This window comes from Nannospalax galili, unplaced genomic scaffold (genome assembly GCF_000622305.1).
Source record: "Nannospalax galili isolate Female #2095 unplaced genomic scaffold, S.galili_v1.0 scaffold220, whole genome shotgun sequence".
NCBI classification, from domain to species: domain Eukaryota; kingdom Metazoa; phylum Chordata; class Mammalia; order Rodentia; family Spalacidae; genus Nannospalax; species Nannospalax galili.
Genome location: NW_008347891.1, coordinates 1,013,050 through 1,029,768, shown reverse-complemented (window position 1 = coordinate 1,029,768; position 16,719 = coordinate 1,013,050). Strand labels below are relative to the sequence as shown.

Genomic DNA, 16,719 nt, shown 5'->3' with positions numbered 1-16,719 from the left:
TTAAATTTTCTTAATTGTAATATAAACTTGTTATTGACTGGTTGCCTGTCTTTGTTTATGGACTAAGCTGGTAGGATCTTGCTAGAACATGGAAGAATGTTGAGTCTGTGAACACTGGCCTACTGTATTGATACAGTAGGTATCAAGTAGTAGCAGTTTTGTAGTAAGCTACTCACCTTTGGAATTTGTTTAAAAGTAGCAATACCTAGGCTCTGAAGTAGACCTAACAGACCAGAATCTTCAGGATTCAGTGGCCTTCTCAGAGAGAGAGGGAGAGGAGGGAGAGAGAAATCCTGTTGGTTAATCTCTTGAGGTTCCAGTGTACCATTGGACTTAAGCACTGCTGTGTGTGACGCCAAATTAGTCTTCTGACTGCTGGCACGAATGCAGACCTCTTTAATTTTGATCTGTAAATCTCTGTTAAATGTATGCACAGCACTGCAGGGGATGATAATGCAGCTAAAACAGTTGTCTCCATCTAAAGCATATAAACATATGGTGAAATAGTTGTAAAATAATGTAATAAGTACTGAAGTAGCTGAAATACAAGTCCTAAGAGCAGACTGTTAAGGGCAGATCAGGAAGCTTCTCCTGAGAAGGCTTAGAATAACAGTTCCCTTAAAGAGGAAAAGGTACAACATAGGTGGTGCTGTATTGGTCCCTGAAGGAAAAATATATAACCACAGCAATGCTTTTATCAATATATGAGCTTGAGTCATTTAATTGAAATCCTGGGGCCAGAAGGAATAGAGAATAATTTGTAGTTCCTTTTCCATATGCTGAAGACTGGAAGGTCCATCTAGTCAGGACATTATAGAAAATCATCTCTTACACTTCCTCATAAACACTTGGGGTTAGTCTCCATGTTGTCGGGTAAAAAAAAGTACCACAATTTCTAAAATTTGAAATAATTCTAATTTATTTTCTCATAGGTTGGTACAGGTCTTGGGCCAACACTGGAGTTTTATGCACTTGTATCTCAGGAACTACAGAGAGCTGACTTGGGTCTCTGGAGAGGTGAAGAAGTAACACTTAGCAATCCAAAAGGTAATTTATGTCTGTAAGTCAGTGTGTTAATTCAGATCAGGTAACTCTTACATTGTGGTTAGTGTCTATTGGAGGACTATATTTTCTGCTCTTTGTTTCTTTTAGTGCCTATTTTCTCATATCTCAAATAGGAAGGATGCTTCTAGAGGGCATCTCTCTGATTTTGTGAATACTGAAGTTCTTGAATGTTCTTAGTTACCAGGTTTTGGTTTGTTTTTGTTTTTGAAAATGTCATCTGAAGTTTGGTGAATTGCTCGTTTTACAGGAAGCCAAGAAGGGACCAAGTATATTCAAAACCTCCAGGGCCTGTTTGCGCTTCCCTTTGGTAGGACAGCTAAGCCAGCTCATATCGCAAAGGTTAAGATGAAGTTTCGCTTCTTAGGAAAATTAATGGCTAAGGCTATCATGGATTTCAGATTGGTAAGTTTAGGATTGTTTGCTTTTCTACAATTTTGTACACTGTTCTGTGAAGTTACCTCAGTCCCCTGCAGTGATTGCAATATTTTAGAGCACTGCTTCTCAGTTTTCAAGGTGCATATTAACTATTTGAGGATTTTGTTTAAAATGCCAGTTGCGATTCTGTAGCACAAGAGTGAGTCTGTCCTACTGCTCAAGATACTGAACTTGCCTCACAGTTACCAGGAGATGCCCAGCTGCTAGTTCTATACCACTTTCAGTAACCATAATTAGGGTTCCAGAGAGTCAGGCAATTGTAATATCAAGGATGGCATTAATACTATTTTTGACAGGATTCAACATTATATATATGTATAATATATTTATTATATATTATATTTATATGTTTATATTTTATATATGTATATATATTTTTTAATTCTGTAAGAAAGCTGCAAGCTTGCAGCTAATGCTCATTTGAGTTCCTTTAATGTGCTTTTGGGAAAATAAACAAGTGAGCAGTGTTCACAGAGCTTTGAATATTTCTGGACTTTTCTTCATTTCCTCTTCTCACATTTTCTAAGATACTTTATCAGTATGTATAAGACATTTTCATCTGATGGCAAATTCACACGTTTACATTCTCATTTTGTCTGAGATTTATATGGTTCATCAGTTTTTTAAAAGTTCCATTCTGTTTTAAATAAGTTCTTCATTTTACCTTCTGATTTCAGAATGTTCAATAATACAGAACAGACTGGATACGAATTGACTTTACTTGGTTCAAAGTAGAACATAATTATTCTAAGAACACCTGGTAGTATTTCAGAGGCCCTCATGGAAAAAGCTTTATGGAGACGATATGTCCACCATTGATTTATTTTTATTTTTTGGTGTGTTAGTGTTTAGGATTTTTTTTTTTTTTAGGTATTCTAAAATGCCACCGTGATTTGAGACCCAAGTTGTAGCTCTCGGTTTCATACAATGGGAGAAACAGTTCCTAGTTTTCTTTCTAGGGGATTATTTGACCTTTTCAAATTACTTCTTTTAAAGTGCCTGTTAAATTTAATGCTAGAAGTTCAGTGTGACAAAGTATATTGCATGTTTCTTTTCAGGTGGACCTTCCCCTTGGCTTGCCTTTTTATAAGTGGATGCTGCGGCAGGAAACTTCACTGACATCTCACGATTTATTTGACATCGATCCTGTTGTAGCCAGATCAGTATATCACCTAGAAGACATTGTAAGACAGAAGAAAAGACTGGAGCAGGATAAATCGCAGGTAGGCCTGGAAGAGATGGTATGTGTTGGGGCGGGGGGTGGGGGTCTGTCTCTCTATCTGGAAGAGATGGTCCAGGGTGTGGGTCTAGGTCTGGAAGAGATTTGGGGGAGGGGTGCGTGTGCGCCAGATGTAGTTACCATTGTATGCCTTCTATCATTTTCCATCTTATTTTTTAAGATACATCTCTCACCAAACCTGAAGCTCACTGACTACACAGGAGCTGTCCAGCGAGCTCTGGGGATCTACCTGCTTCTACCCTACTTCTGTCCCCCAGGGTTATAGTTATCATTTTCAGCTGCTGTCATGTTTAGGATGATTTGTTAGATAAATAATATTGGGGTGAGGGGGCTTAAACCCACAGCACATTTCTGTTTCCTCACATACGGTTAGTCTCCACAACAGTCTTGTAGGATTTATGTGCTGTTGCTATCACCGTTTTACAGGTGAGAAATTAAAGGCACAGGTTGAGCAGCCTGTTTATATATGTCATGGGAACATTGAATTCAGACCCAGGTTGTGTACTCTGGAGTACACATTTCTGCACAACACACAATCTTTGTTAGTTTTTTTTTTAATCTCACATTTCGTATACTGTTGTAGCTTTCTTCACACTAATTTCATTTTGATGCTTACTCTTCTGTTATTTATTATTCCTAAACTTGTCATTTAAAAAATATAAAATGCATATAACCAGAATCCATACTTCAGAAATACTCTTAAATGATTTGGAAATAATACTGTTTGGGCTTTTCCTCTTTTTTTTTTTTTTTTTTGTCTTTTTGAGACAGGGTCTCCCTGTAGCCCCAGCTGTCCTGGAACTCACTATGTCCTGGAACTCACAGAGATCCACCTGCCTCTGCCTCCCAAGTGCTGGGATTAAAGGTATGCGCCACCATGTCCGGCCTTGGGCTTTGCATCTTTTTAGGGATGTGTCGCAGGGGTGGTAGCAAAGTCTCATATGTGTCCTTCACACTTAACATGTAGCCAAGGATGACCTTGAACTTCTGATCCTCCTGCTACCAGCTCCTAAGTGCTAGAATTAAATGTGTGTGCCAGCATGCCAGATTTATGCAGTGCTGGTGACTAAATCTAGAGCTTCATGCATGCTGAACAAGTACTGTACCAACTGATCTACATTCTCAGTCTGCTACCTCTGTATTTTATAAATATACAGATGGTGCAAGTTTTCTTGGCTCATATTTGACCTGGTTGGTTGTTTGCAGCACTAGGGATCACACCCATGACTTCATGCATGCTGGACAAGCATCCTAGCACTGACCTAAATTCTCAAAAGATAAATGGAAAAATTGTCTTTGATCGAATATGTAAGATCCAGAGATCCTTTTAAACATGTCCTGGGTATGTGTTGCATATTGAGATTACCATCCAAGAAGCAGCATAGTAGTGATCCCCCTGATCTTGTATGTAGGAGGTACAAGGACAGGTTTTTTTTGTTTGTTTGTTTGGTTTTTTTTTCTTTTTTTCGGTTAATATACAAAACAACTGTTTTCATTATGGCATTTTCATACGTATCATTGTACTTTATTTACATTTGCCCTGTACCCCCATTTCCTTCTCCCAGATAGTCTTCCTTTTTGCTTTCGTGTGTATCCATGCATATAAAATCTAGATTACTCACGGGAGCAAACTTGTGGTATTCCTATGTCCCTCTGCTATTACCTTCTCCCCATACCCTCCCCACTTGTTCCTCATATTCTCCTTTTGCTTTCATGAAAGACAGTTTGACAGCTTCCAGTGGGTCACTATTAAGTAGATGCCTTCATTTTCGATAGAATTTACATTTCTGTATGTAGGTCATCGATCCTTGAATGTAAACAAAAAACAAAAGCGCAATAGTTTATGCAGGCCTTTTAAGCCGCAGGCATTTAAAAAGGTGAGTGTACTTAACACTCATAATTGGTGTTTGATAGGACCTTTCTTGGATCTGTCTGTACCCCAAGTGTACATCTCTAGGATGTTCTTTAGACTTGAGCTTTATGGGGTGGGGTGGTTCATTACCAGATACTATATTTGCAATTTCTGAAATGTTTTACTAAGTATTTGGTATACATTTATATTAGGTTCATCAAAATTGGCCTAAAGGGTCTAGAGATATGACTCAGTGCTTAAAAGCACTTACTGCTTTTCCAGAGGGCCTGTGTTCAGTTTCTAGTACCGATGTGGAGGCTAACAGCCATCCAGGAAGCCCTCTTTTGGCCTCTGGGTGTTGCATGCACCTGGTGCACTTATATCCATATAGGCAAAACATTCATACTCATAGAATTAAAAAAATAAATGATTGGCTTAGAATTACGAAGTTTGGTACTAGAGTCCACAGCTCTAGTCTAAAAGCTTAACAAAAACTGTCAAGGATTTCCTGTAGAAATTTGATTTGAGTGCACTCAAAGCCAGCAGTAGCTTCGCAGCATGGAAGACACCTGAGCCGTCTTGTTTTCTTCTGTGTAAATAGTTGGATCCTGAAGTGTTTAAGATTTCCTTTGTGATCCTAGAGACTTAGTGACTATGTAGACTGAGGCCAAATACAGAGCCAAAAGAAACCATCAGTTGTACCTGGATTAATCTTTTTTTTAAAAAAAAAAAACAACACAAGATAATTGTCTGTAAATTCTTGTGCTTAACTTTTTGCCATTCCCCCCCCCCCTTTTTTTTTCCTCTCTGTCGCTGAATTAAAGACCAAAGAGAGCCTACAGTATGCATTAGAAACCCTTACTATGAATGGCTGTTCAGTTGAAGATCTAGGATTGGATTTCACGCTGCCAGGGTTTCCCAACATCGAACTGAAGAAAGGAGGAAAGGATATACCAGTCACTATCCACAACTTAGAGGAGTATCTAAGAGTATGTATTGTGTGTCTTCTGGGAACATGGGCTGTAGGCATGTAGGATTTTGCCTCTTGTGATCCTGTTGGGGGAGAGGAATGCAATCATAGTTTGTGAGAGCAGGATCTCTTAGCTGCCTCTTCATACTGCAGGAGACCTTCCACATTCCTGGGACCACTCAGGGAGGCCTTTTCAGCCTTTTTAAGCTTCTGTTTGCTTTGTAGAGAACATACAGATATTTTCTTTTTATTGATTTCCTTCTTTAAAAAAAAGAAACACTTAAGGAGTTGCCTTTCTCCACAGTTTTAAGTACGTGCTAAGTCTAAACATAGGAATGAGACCTGTAGTAGAAACATGGACTTTAGGGCTTCGTGGGTTATTGAAACAAACCTTTCCAGTCTTATAAATATATTTGACACTAGAAACCTTTTACTTCTTGTGTCAGATACATTCCTTTTCTACTTTTAGGATGTTCCTCAAAATTAAGAGGTTGGTCTGCTGCTCACCTCACAGTGTTACTTGGAAAAGCAGCCTAAAATTTCATACTTTGTTGCTTCAAAGGAAAGTCTCAGTAAATTTCCTTAGGTGTTAATCCACACACCAAAAACTTATGATACAATAGTAGTGTGTGATTATAATCCTTCCTTAGACTAGGGGAGCCCTCAGGCTGAGCAACTGCATGCACTTTTGCATTACTTCATGCAGAAAATCAGAAAATATGTCCATAGAAAAAGCTTACCAGGGTGTGTGTGTGTTCCTTTATAACCTTAAATTCAAACTTGAATGCAATGTATTAACACTGCGTTTTCCTGCTTTTAAAAATCAGTGAAAAGGAGCCACCAGAGAAAAATATATTCTCAATGAACTACATTTTCTGCCTTTGTTTCAAGCCATATGGCTTGTAGACATACACATACATGTGCTTGGTGAGCCCATCAAATTATTCATTTAGGACCCTTGACATATTTGCTAAATGAAGCAGGAATAATTTTCTATTGACTACAAAAATTTTAAATTACAAACTATAATTTTTCTGTTATCAGTACTTAAAATTTTGTTTGGCTGGGGCATGGTGGTGCATGCCTTTAGTCCCAGCACTCAGGAGGCAGAAGCAGGCAGATTTCTGTGAGATTGAGGCTAACCTGGTGTGGGCAGGTGGGAGGGAGGGCGGGAGGGAGGGTAGAGATTAGCATTCAGGATCCTCAGCTACCTGACAGTTCTATAACTTATAAGAAATTCCTTTTAATAATTAATTGGACTGTCTTCCCTTACTCTGTTTCTTACTCTGACCTTTGGGAAAGCTACTTTTCCAACAATCTAAAATGTGTTAAAATCCACATTTATTGCTTTTCTGGTAGTAATTTATAATCATGTATTTTATAAAAAATGGTTTCATTTTATGTGAATATTCTGTTTGTATATCCAGTGAATTATATCTGGGGCCACAATTGACTAGATAAAATCGGACCAATTAAGGGAACGGAGAGATGGTTTATGAGCACTGGCTGTTGCTTGCAGAGTACCGGGGTTTGATTCCCAGCACCCACATGGTGGCTAACAGCTGTCCCTAGCTCCAGTTTCAGGGGAATCCCAACACCGCCCTCTGACCTCCGTGGGCATTGCACGACATGGGTATAGCTTACATATATGCAGGCAATGCATTCATACACATAATTTTTTTTTTTTTTAATTGAACCAGTTAAGAGCTGCTTTTTCTTTCCCTTCACATCTTGTGTTCCTGCTGCATGTCCAGGCTTTACCTCTTCTAGGAGAAGGCACAAACCCCAGAAAGGGGATAGGATCTCAAAACTGGATAGGATTTAGAACTGAACATCCCCCATTAAAAATCTTAAGTTACTAATTATGAATCTTGAAATTTTTAATTCTTGGTAACATTGTAGCCTATGAAAATTCTTTTGCTTCTAAAATCTGGTAGGAGTCTATATATAAAAATTACATGAATGAATTTTTAAAATAATGTTTCATTTATTTTAGTTTTTGGATTTTTTTTTCTTAAATTGATCCAAAAGAGTAGTTTATTCACTTTGCCACATTAAATACTTAAAAAGGTGGGAAATCTTGTTAGAGTTTTAAAAGTACTTTTCTTTTTGCAGCTGGTAATATTCTGGGCTCTAAATGAAGGTGTTTCCAGGCAATTTGATTCTTTCAGAGATGGATTTGAATCAGTTTTCCCCCTTAGTCACCTGCAGTACTTCTACCCAGAAGAAGTGAGTAGCTTGTATCTAAAAGAAATGGTCAGTTTTGCTTATGTGTGTTGATTATCCTAGTGATATGTTTTACCTCGTTTCCAAACCCACAGGAGTTTAGGAGCAAGGTGTAGAATTTTGGGAAGGCTAAGAAAGCTTTCTGAACAAGAAATACTGTTGTTAAGTTGGTATGTCCTCCAAGAGAGGAAAGTAGATCCACTTGTGAGAGTAAAGTCTAGCAGCAGTGCTCTCAACTCAGACCTCATTGTTCAGTGAACCCCAGTGCTGCTCAGTAAAGAATGAGATTTGAGGGTGATGCATCCTCGTCTGTGCTGCAGAAGCTCTACAGATAACCTTAAGTCTCTTGCAGTGAACCTACTGAGGAGGTTTTACCAAGCAAAACCTAGCTTACTTGGAGACTCCTAAGCCAGTTTGAGACCGTCTCAGAAACAATGGACAGTACCTAAGGAATGACAGCAAAATTGTCCTATGGTCTCCATATGCATGTGCATGCACAGACAGACATGCACACACATGCACACACGCAAGAGGCTTCTCTAGAACCCTGTCCCTGCAGATGGGCAGAATACTTATTAATACACAACTGAAGAGAGTGTAGTACATCTGAATGTACTTACCAGAGCATGTTCTGTAGAGAGGCCTCAGCAGAAGGTTTGACACTGAAAATGATACTCCTAACTTGGACATAAGCAGTTATTCTCACTCAGGCATGCAGATGTTTTTTTCTAATTCTTTTATTTCAACTCAAAAGTTGGATCAGCTCCTGTGTGGCAGTAAAGCAGACACTTGGGATGCAAAGACATTGATGGAATGCTGCAGGCCTGATCATGGTTATACTCACGACAGGTGAGTGTGGGCTGTGCTAGTTGTGCTGCTGATAGTTAATTGAGTTGGGGGGCTTGTGGGTGTTACTTTTTAAATTGCGTATTAAGCTCATTATGTTTGGATTTCAGCACTGACAATAAAATAAAACTTTCCTATTTCAAAGTGTGTTGTAATGAGACTTCATATTTAGCCATATCTGAAGCTGATAATGTAATGAGGTTTGGTATATTAACAGTTGTATTTTAACACGAAATAATTATCTCTTTGTGTTATAGCCGGGCTGTGAAGTTTTTGTTTGAGATTCTCAGTAGTTTTGATAACGAGCAGCAACGGTTATTTCTCCAGTTTGTGACTGGTAGCCCACGATTGCCTGTTGGAGGTGGGTACAGTGTTCATACTTAGCATTTGTTCTACTTGTTGTGTATGAAACATCAGTATGAAAATAGACAAACAATGTACATAGACAACAATGTACAGTGCCTCTTGGTTATTCCAATATTGTAATGTTTCTAGGCTTCCGATTTGTTTAGCAGTACATTAAGAAATCACTGCAAGAAAATTTAGAGACTGCCTTACATATACAGGAATGCTGCTCAGAGAAAATTCTAGGATGTTTGCATATTATAAACTTACTATAAATTGACTTAAATAAGAATAGATTTTTAAAAATTAGTGTATTCAGCTTTTAAAAATTAGGCATGATGAACTATTGATTCTTTGTTGCATATTTTTTAATGATAAGTGAATAAAGTTTCACATACTGCTCCTGTACTGAATGTGTGGTCTCCAAGCAAGCAGGAGCAGGAATGCCTTGTGTGTGAGGTAGCACTTCAGCACAGCAGTGTTGGCAACTTATGATGATAGGTGCATTAAAGGAGAAAACAAAAGTTAGCCAAGCTCCTCCATCTTTCTGTTTTCTCTCTTAGGATTTCGAAGTCTCAATCCACCCCTGACAATTGTTCGGAAGACATTTGAATCAACAGAAAACCCAGATGACTTCTTACCCTCTGTAATGACTTGTGTGAACTATCTTAAGTTGCCGGACTACTCAAGCATTGAAATAATGCGGGACAAACTCTTGATAGCAGCAAGAGAAGGGCAGCAGTCGTTCCATCTTTCCTGATCACGAGAAGTCTGTGTCTGCCTGATACAGCAAAAGAAAAAAAAAAATCATGATTTCTTTTCTAATGTATCACCTGAGTCGAGGAAACATGTTACGCCTTCTCATAGGAAAACGGCTTGCAGATTATAAGAGACACTTGGTTGATATTCATAATGGCCCCATGGACTTAAAGTGATCAGGCCCTAAAATGTTCTTGTGATGAGGTTTCTTTAGCAAGTTCTTGTTTAAATTATCATTTATTTGATGAGTGAAGTTTTTAACTTGCTTTGCTGTGTGAAATTTCAAAGGGATGTTTTTTCAGGCTGGAACAATAAATGTCTCTGTGCAGTTTAATTCTGGGCTTTGTGTATCCATCGAGCTAAGTCTGCAGTTTTGTTTCCTCCAAAGACAACTCTTGTACATAAGTACAGAAATTGAAGCTCACGTGTACTTGACAGCTATAGTTTAGTAGATGGGCTCTATGTGCTTTCCATTTCCCTCTAATTTTCTTTCCCCACCTCACTGTTGCTTGTGCAGTTCACATGGGTTTGTTTGGGTTTTTTGGTGTACAACACACAGTTTGCCATTTTCAGTAGCCAGGGGCCTTTGATGTCTCATGTTCTTTCAAATTAAGATATAATTTAAAACTCATTGAATTGAAATATATTGTCAATATAATTCAGCCTTTGTAATTAGGTAGGTAGGCTTTTCTTATAGCTTAGTTTTAATATAGTTATAGAGCACTCCTGGCTTTTTGCCAAGTGACACTAGGTTTGTTTACATGATATTTCCAGCAACAAAAGCCTCTGGAATGGAGGAAGGAAAGCTCATTCTTTATGTGTGTAGGTTTAACAGTCCACAGCTTGGGCTGGCCAGTATTTATTCCATGGCCAGAGTATTTTAAATTGATGTAAAGTTTTAAGTAAATTAGCTTTCATTCCCTGTTAGAATTTTTGTTTGTTTGTTTTTTTTTTTTTTTTTTTTAATCTCCCTTGAAGTTTCCACTCTCAGTTCTCAGTCTTTATTTCATTCTGCTCCATCTAGTTACTTGGGACAACAGTTCAGCCTTTGTCTCCACACAGATAAAAGCACCTGCAAGCAATGCTGTCCATTTGTTTTATGTGCTGATTTCTCAGATCTGCAATAATCCATCAGGTTAATGTTTTTACCTGAAAATAAAAGTTTGCTTCACCTTTTTGTTCCTAGTTCTGTGCTGTCCACATGTCCACCTGCATAGACAAGCTGTTGTATTGCAATGCAAGTAAGTCATCAGCCATTCATGATGCCAGCCATGACAGACCTCACTGTTACACAAGTTGTTTTTACTTGAAGAAAATAAAATGTGGAAAGAAAATGGGAGAAGATTCATTCCTTTTGAGGTTCAAAACTGCTTAAATTTGAATTTCCCTTGAGAATGAGGTACACCATTTTTAACTTGAACTTTGAGAAATCAATTTCACTTTGAAAGACTTACTTGACATAGAGCCCTCTTCCCTATCCTATCATATAGAAGAAGCATATAATGGCTTAGTTCACTTACAAAACTGTCATTTTAGACTTTCCCTGCTGACAGGAAACTTGGATGGTGAGCCCATCCAATGGGGAGGAGTTGGGAGCAGGGAGTCTAGGCCCTGAGGCTCATGAATGGCAGTCAGCTTTGCAACTCTACCCTGAGGCCAGAAGAGCTGAGCCCCTTTGTTTCCTTTGTTTCCTTTGTTTCTGGTTCTGTTGTTTTACAAACTGAGCACAAAGATTTTTGTGTGAATATAGCATTTTGTTCCTCACTTTTTAAAGACCTGTTAAAATGTAGACATCTGTATAAACAAAGTGATGTTTCATATTAAAATAATCTGTATTTGCATTTTACCCTTTGACATTGGCAGATGTGGCTTCATTGATTGATGCATCTAGACTGTGTATATGATGGTTCTGACTTTGGAATATTTTGGAGTCTAGTCATTTGTTTAAAGACTTTCAGTTGTCAGCTTAATGTTTGTTCAATACATGGGACCTGTGGTTAGTTGGGGGTCAAGAAAACAACATTTAAAAGCACCCTCTCAGCAGAGGTGTTAATTCTGCACCATAGGGAAAATATTGGGTTTGCCATACTCCAGTTATGCCTTGTTAGTCCTTCCAGGAAACACTATTAGTATGCTTTCAACATAGACAGTTTGGTAGTAATGGGTTCTAGCCTTTAATTCTTTCCCAGATGGAGTCAGCCAGGTGCTAGTCACAGCTAACATGAAGCTTGCAGTGTCTAGACTACTGTGCTTGGGAGTTAACCTTTCTCTTAACCCAGAAAAGTAGACTACATTCTAGGTCTAGTTGGGACTAGGTCCAGGTGCGTTCTAGATACCTTGACCTGGCCCAGCAGAGATGATTCGTACTGCCACTGACATGGAAATGAGTGAGAAGCACCTTTCTTCACACTAGTTACATGGCATGGAAAGGAATGGTGTATCAGAGGGATGAGGGTTCACCCTGTTCAGAGTGGCATTCCTTGAGCATCTTGTGCATGAAAAGCCAAGGGTTGGTGGAGCACCAGTTTTGCATCAGTCACAAGCAGTTGCTGTCCCCTCCATCTACCCATCTTCGCCTCCCCTCAGCATGGGGTTACAGGCCTGTGCAGCCATGCCTGACTTTTCCCTCGCCTTCTTTTTTTTTTTTTTTTTTTTTTTTTTTTTTTTGGTGCTTGTTCTGTAAACACCCACTGAGCCACCTCCCTAACCCATCACAGGCAGATTTTAAGTTTATAATCTCTCGTGCTCACCTTTTTTTTTTTTTTTTCTTCATTTCCTACCAGTAAGTATAAGTTAAGGAATTAGGAACGTCACTACTATTGCAAGAAAAAGGTGTTAAGCGAGACTTGCTGGGGGGAGTACATAAAAGTACATTAATTCTCCATGTCCCTCCTGAAGGATTCTCGGCATTTGTTCTTCCTCATATTCCTCATACTCCATTAGCAATTTAATTCATTTCATTTGCACTTTAGTTCTAACCCATTTTGTTTTTCTCACTGTAAAGAGAACGTCTCAATGGTCATACTTTAAGTGGTGTCCTGTGAGTGTTAGATTTGATACTGCAGAAGTTGGCTTACAAGGTAAAGAATAACCTAATGACATCACTGAAAATTCATGTTATACCTCAAATATCCAGATAACACATAGCAGTTATATAGACAGAAAACAAAGGAGACTTTTTTTAATAATGGAAGAGGTGGTTTTCACTACAAGCCTACTCATTACCAAACATAACCAACTGCTGATCGCCTGTGTAAAGTGTTTTCTTTTCCCTTTTATCTGAAACTGATTTATATGAACTGTTGGAATAATGGAACCTCAAACTACAAATGTGTATGTTAAATTGCATAAATGCACTGACTTCCTTCTCCCTGACTATATTTTTAATAAACAACATTATCCTTCATGGTTAGTTTTATTAAATTACACACAACCAGAGGGTCCCCCCCACAGAAGTGGTACTCGTATGAGTTGTGTTTTTTGCCAAGCTCCTTTTGCTACGTAGCACTGACCGTACGTTATCAGAGGTAGATAGCATAGAATACTGTAGGTGCCAACCATAACAGAAAAATAGACCTGATTTGGGTTAGCAAAAGTGGATTAAACACACTTGTCTTGGAGTAACTGCCTATGGGAAGAATTTTTTTTCTACATGACATTTAAAATGATAGTCACAGTTCAGAGGTGCTGCTAAAGCTAAGGCTACCCTAGGGTGGACATTGATGTGTAAGTTTATAATGTGATGTTTGTCTGTATCACCAGCTCTGTTGGGGGCTAGGGAACTGTGACTTGATACTGGCACATTAGTGAGTTTTACAAAGTTTTATCAAATGTATTTTTAATTATGTGTATTTATATGTGTGTGTATATATGAGTGCAGGTTCCCAAGGAGGCCAGAGAGGGTACTGGCTCCCCTGGTGGTGGAGTTAAAGGTGACTGTAAGCCCCTTGATGTCTATGTTGGGAACTGAACTTGAGTTCCCTGCTGGGAATGGGCTAAGCCTGTTTTAAATTTTAATGGTATTGTTGGACTACTATTGAATAGAAAGCTCCATCTCCCCCTTTTAAATTTTTCTATTTTAATATGAGTGTTTTGCATACTTGTATGTAAGTGTATTACATGCTGCATGCTGTGCTAGACAAGGCCAAAAGAGGGCGTCAGATCCCCTGGAAATGGGAATGATGGACGGTTGTTAGCAGCATGTGGGTGCTGGGAACCTAACGCGGGTCCTCTGCAAGAGCAGTGAGTTCTCTTAACCTGAGTCATCCCTCCAGCCCATTACTACCTCCCTTTTGAGGCCACTGCACACAGGTGTGCCAGGTGTCGGGTGGGGTGTGGAGCTGTGGCAGTGCAGTCCTCATGAGGATCTTTAGGGAAGCGCCTGGTCTTGGCCAGGTGTGTAACCTTGAGATTATGTATGTAAGAAGGGCTGGAAGGAGGTTAGTGCCTACAGAGCAGTGTCCTTCCTATGTGAGAATCTGCAAGGGAACCCTCTATATTTGATCTTCAAAAATTTGCCTTGGGATTTACAGCAACCTTGATAGACAAGGCCAGATTCAAGGTGTTGGCTGTGCCACCCTCCAAAGTCTTGAGGGGGAAGTGTATATGTAGCCTCTCCCAGCTGCTGGCGGATCCAGCTGTTCTTTGCCTGGGATGCTGTCACTGCAGTCTCTTATCACAGTGCTTCCTTCTTGCGGCATTTACTATGTAATGCCACATGGTAATACAGATAGCATAACTCTTAGCATCCATTTTAAGGCCAAGAACAGACCAAACTGCTCAGAACCTGTTCTTTAAGAATTATCTTGGAATTGTGTTCTCTTAACAAAAGGGCTAGGTAATGCTTTCTGTTACTGAACCTATTTCCTGCCTGAAATGGGAAGTGAAAATGAAACTTCTCAGAGGGCAATGGCCCTTCTGATCCCTCTTGACCTAGGGACACACAACCACAAACAGACATTATCATTGAGATCACATTTATTGCTTGCAACACAATGGGGCAACCATTTCCAGAGAATATCTGTGCTGTTGGTAGCACTTTATTGAAACATCCACACACACATTCGTACATTGTTTTGGGGTCCAAGGACAAGGAAGGATCAAGAAGGATTAAGATATGTCCCAATCACAACAGAAGCACACTGAGCTGTGTCTACATTATAAACAAGCTAAGATTTGCTTTTTGATCACCAAGGTTAGTCAAAAGTCATTTTTCCAGAGTATATCCATATTATAAGTTGTTTCTACACCTTCCCTTCAGAATTTTCTCATTGCTTTGACAAAATGCCTGACAAAAGCAACTTGAGTTTATTTTGGCTCATGGTTTAAGAGAGATGGCTGGTCTTGGTGGAGAAGGCATGGTGGCCGGCACATGAGGTCACATTCCACCCACAATCAGAAAGGAGAGAGCAATGAATGCTGGTTCTCAGCTCCCTTCCTTTTTATAAGTCTGGAACCTCATACTTTGGAATGGTGCCACCCATATTCAGGGTAGGTCTTCCTCAGTTAAACCTTTCTGTAAGTGCCTCATAGATAGACATACCTCTAAGGTATGTTTCTACAGTGATTCCAGGTCCCATCAAGTTGACCAGATCAAGATTAATCATCACAGCTTCTGTGTGTGTCTTTACTGGAACAGGTGTTTAAGGCCCACCTAAATGTAATTCCGACGAAGTCCTCTTCAGGGCCTTAGCTTTGTCACCTGAGGTTATATAACCCAAGTTCTTGCCATTCACCATTCCACCCACAGTGCAAAGGATCATGGAGACAAGCATCTAAAAGCTGCCTGTGCTGCTTGCCAGGGACTCCTCACTCCCACTTCATAGATTGATAGTTTTAAGCACTATTGTGTGTAGGCTCTCACAGCGTAGGCTCTCACAGCAGCCCAAACTGGGTCCACGTGGCCTGAAGGTTAGTGAAAAACAGTTTGGAGCAACATTTGAAATTAAATGGCAGCCTTAGCAAACATCAGCTTTGGTGGTAGAGAAGCTTACATTCTAGCTGAGCACGTGCTCAGAGCCTATCCCTTCTGTATAGTACTGAGGGATTAATCCTCATCCTTAGTACTGCTAAGATTAAAAGAAATAAATGAAAATCACTTTTTCACAGTTCTTGGCTTATGGTAGGTGTTTGGTAACATTCTTTTGAATTCCTAACATACTGTTGGAATAAAAATATATCCAGTGATTAAATTTTTCACATTCTCCCTGTGATGGTTTGAATGAGAATGTTCCCCATAGGCTCCAAGTATTTGGACATTTTGCTCCCAGTTGGTGCTGTTTAGGGAGGACTTAGAAGTTGTGGCCTTGCTGAAGGAAACATGTCACTGGGGGTGAGTTTAGAGAGTTCCTAAGCCTTGCCGGATCTCCAGTCACTCTTGATTCCTGTGCCTGCTTGAAGATGTGAGAGCTTAGCTTCCGCTCCTGCAGCCACTTCTGCCACCATGCCTGCCTATCATGATAGACTTTTGCCCCTTGGAACTGAAGGATCCAGGTCACACTGGCTCCATTTTTTAGCAGCCTCCATTTTGTCAGTCTTAAGTCTCTGTTCCTAGAAACTGTAAGTCTCCTTTGCCCCATACTGGGGACTAAGATTAGGCAAGCCCAGACGTGCCTCACTTATCTGAGTCTAACAGAAACCAACCGAAATTCCTGACCATAAAAGGGCATCCAGAGGCTGATAGGGACACCCTACTGTAGAAAAAATTGAGACATTCTAGGTGGCTGACCATGACTATAACCAATGAAATTTCCCCCCATACAAGGAATTCAGAGTTATCCAATCAATTCAAAGTTCGCCCAGAGTGTGCGGGCATTTTCAAGAGTACCCAATAAAAACCCCTGCTCATTGTTGGTTGGGGTCGGACTCCATTCTTTGGCTCCTGAAGTCTGTGCCTGACTGGTTGTTCAAGAACTGGAATGTTTTTCAATAAAATTTTCTAAATTTCAAATTTTATTGGGTGGTCTCCAATCATTCCCGAAC

General features: G+C 39.6%; 1 protein-coding gene across 17 annotated transcripts in view; it reads left to right on the top strand.

Moving 5' to 3' along the window:
- Trip12 (thyroid hormone receptor interactor 12) overlaps window positions 1–11,584 on the top strand; it is a 152,711-nt gene extending 141,127 nt beyond the window's left edge. For 8 of the 17 annotated variants that reach the window (XM_029568993.1, XM_029568991.1, XM_029568990.1 and 5 more), the window contains 8 exons: window positions 933–1,047; window positions 1,313–1,467; window positions 2,559–2,723; window positions 5,417–5,581; window positions 7,678–7,791; window positions 8,543–8,637; window positions 8,892–8,995; window positions 9,543–9,739. In XM_029568993.1, coding sequence (XP_029424853.1) covers window positions 933–1,047; window positions 1,313–1,467; window positions 2,559–2,723; window positions 5,417–5,581; window positions 7,678–7,791; window positions 8,543–8,637; window positions 8,892–8,995; window positions 9,543–9,739 — 1,110 coding nt within the window. Of the gene's footprint in view, window positions 1–932; window positions 1,048–1,312; window positions 1,468–2,558; window positions 2,724–5,416; window positions 5,582–7,677; window positions 7,792–8,542; window positions 8,638–8,891; window positions 8,996–9,542 lie in introns of all 17 variants that reach the window. The other 9 variants (XM_008844465.3, XM_008844459.3, XM_017800960.2 and 6 more) reach the window with 2 other exon arrangements.
- Window positions 11,585–16,719: the final 5,135 nt, after the last annotated feature.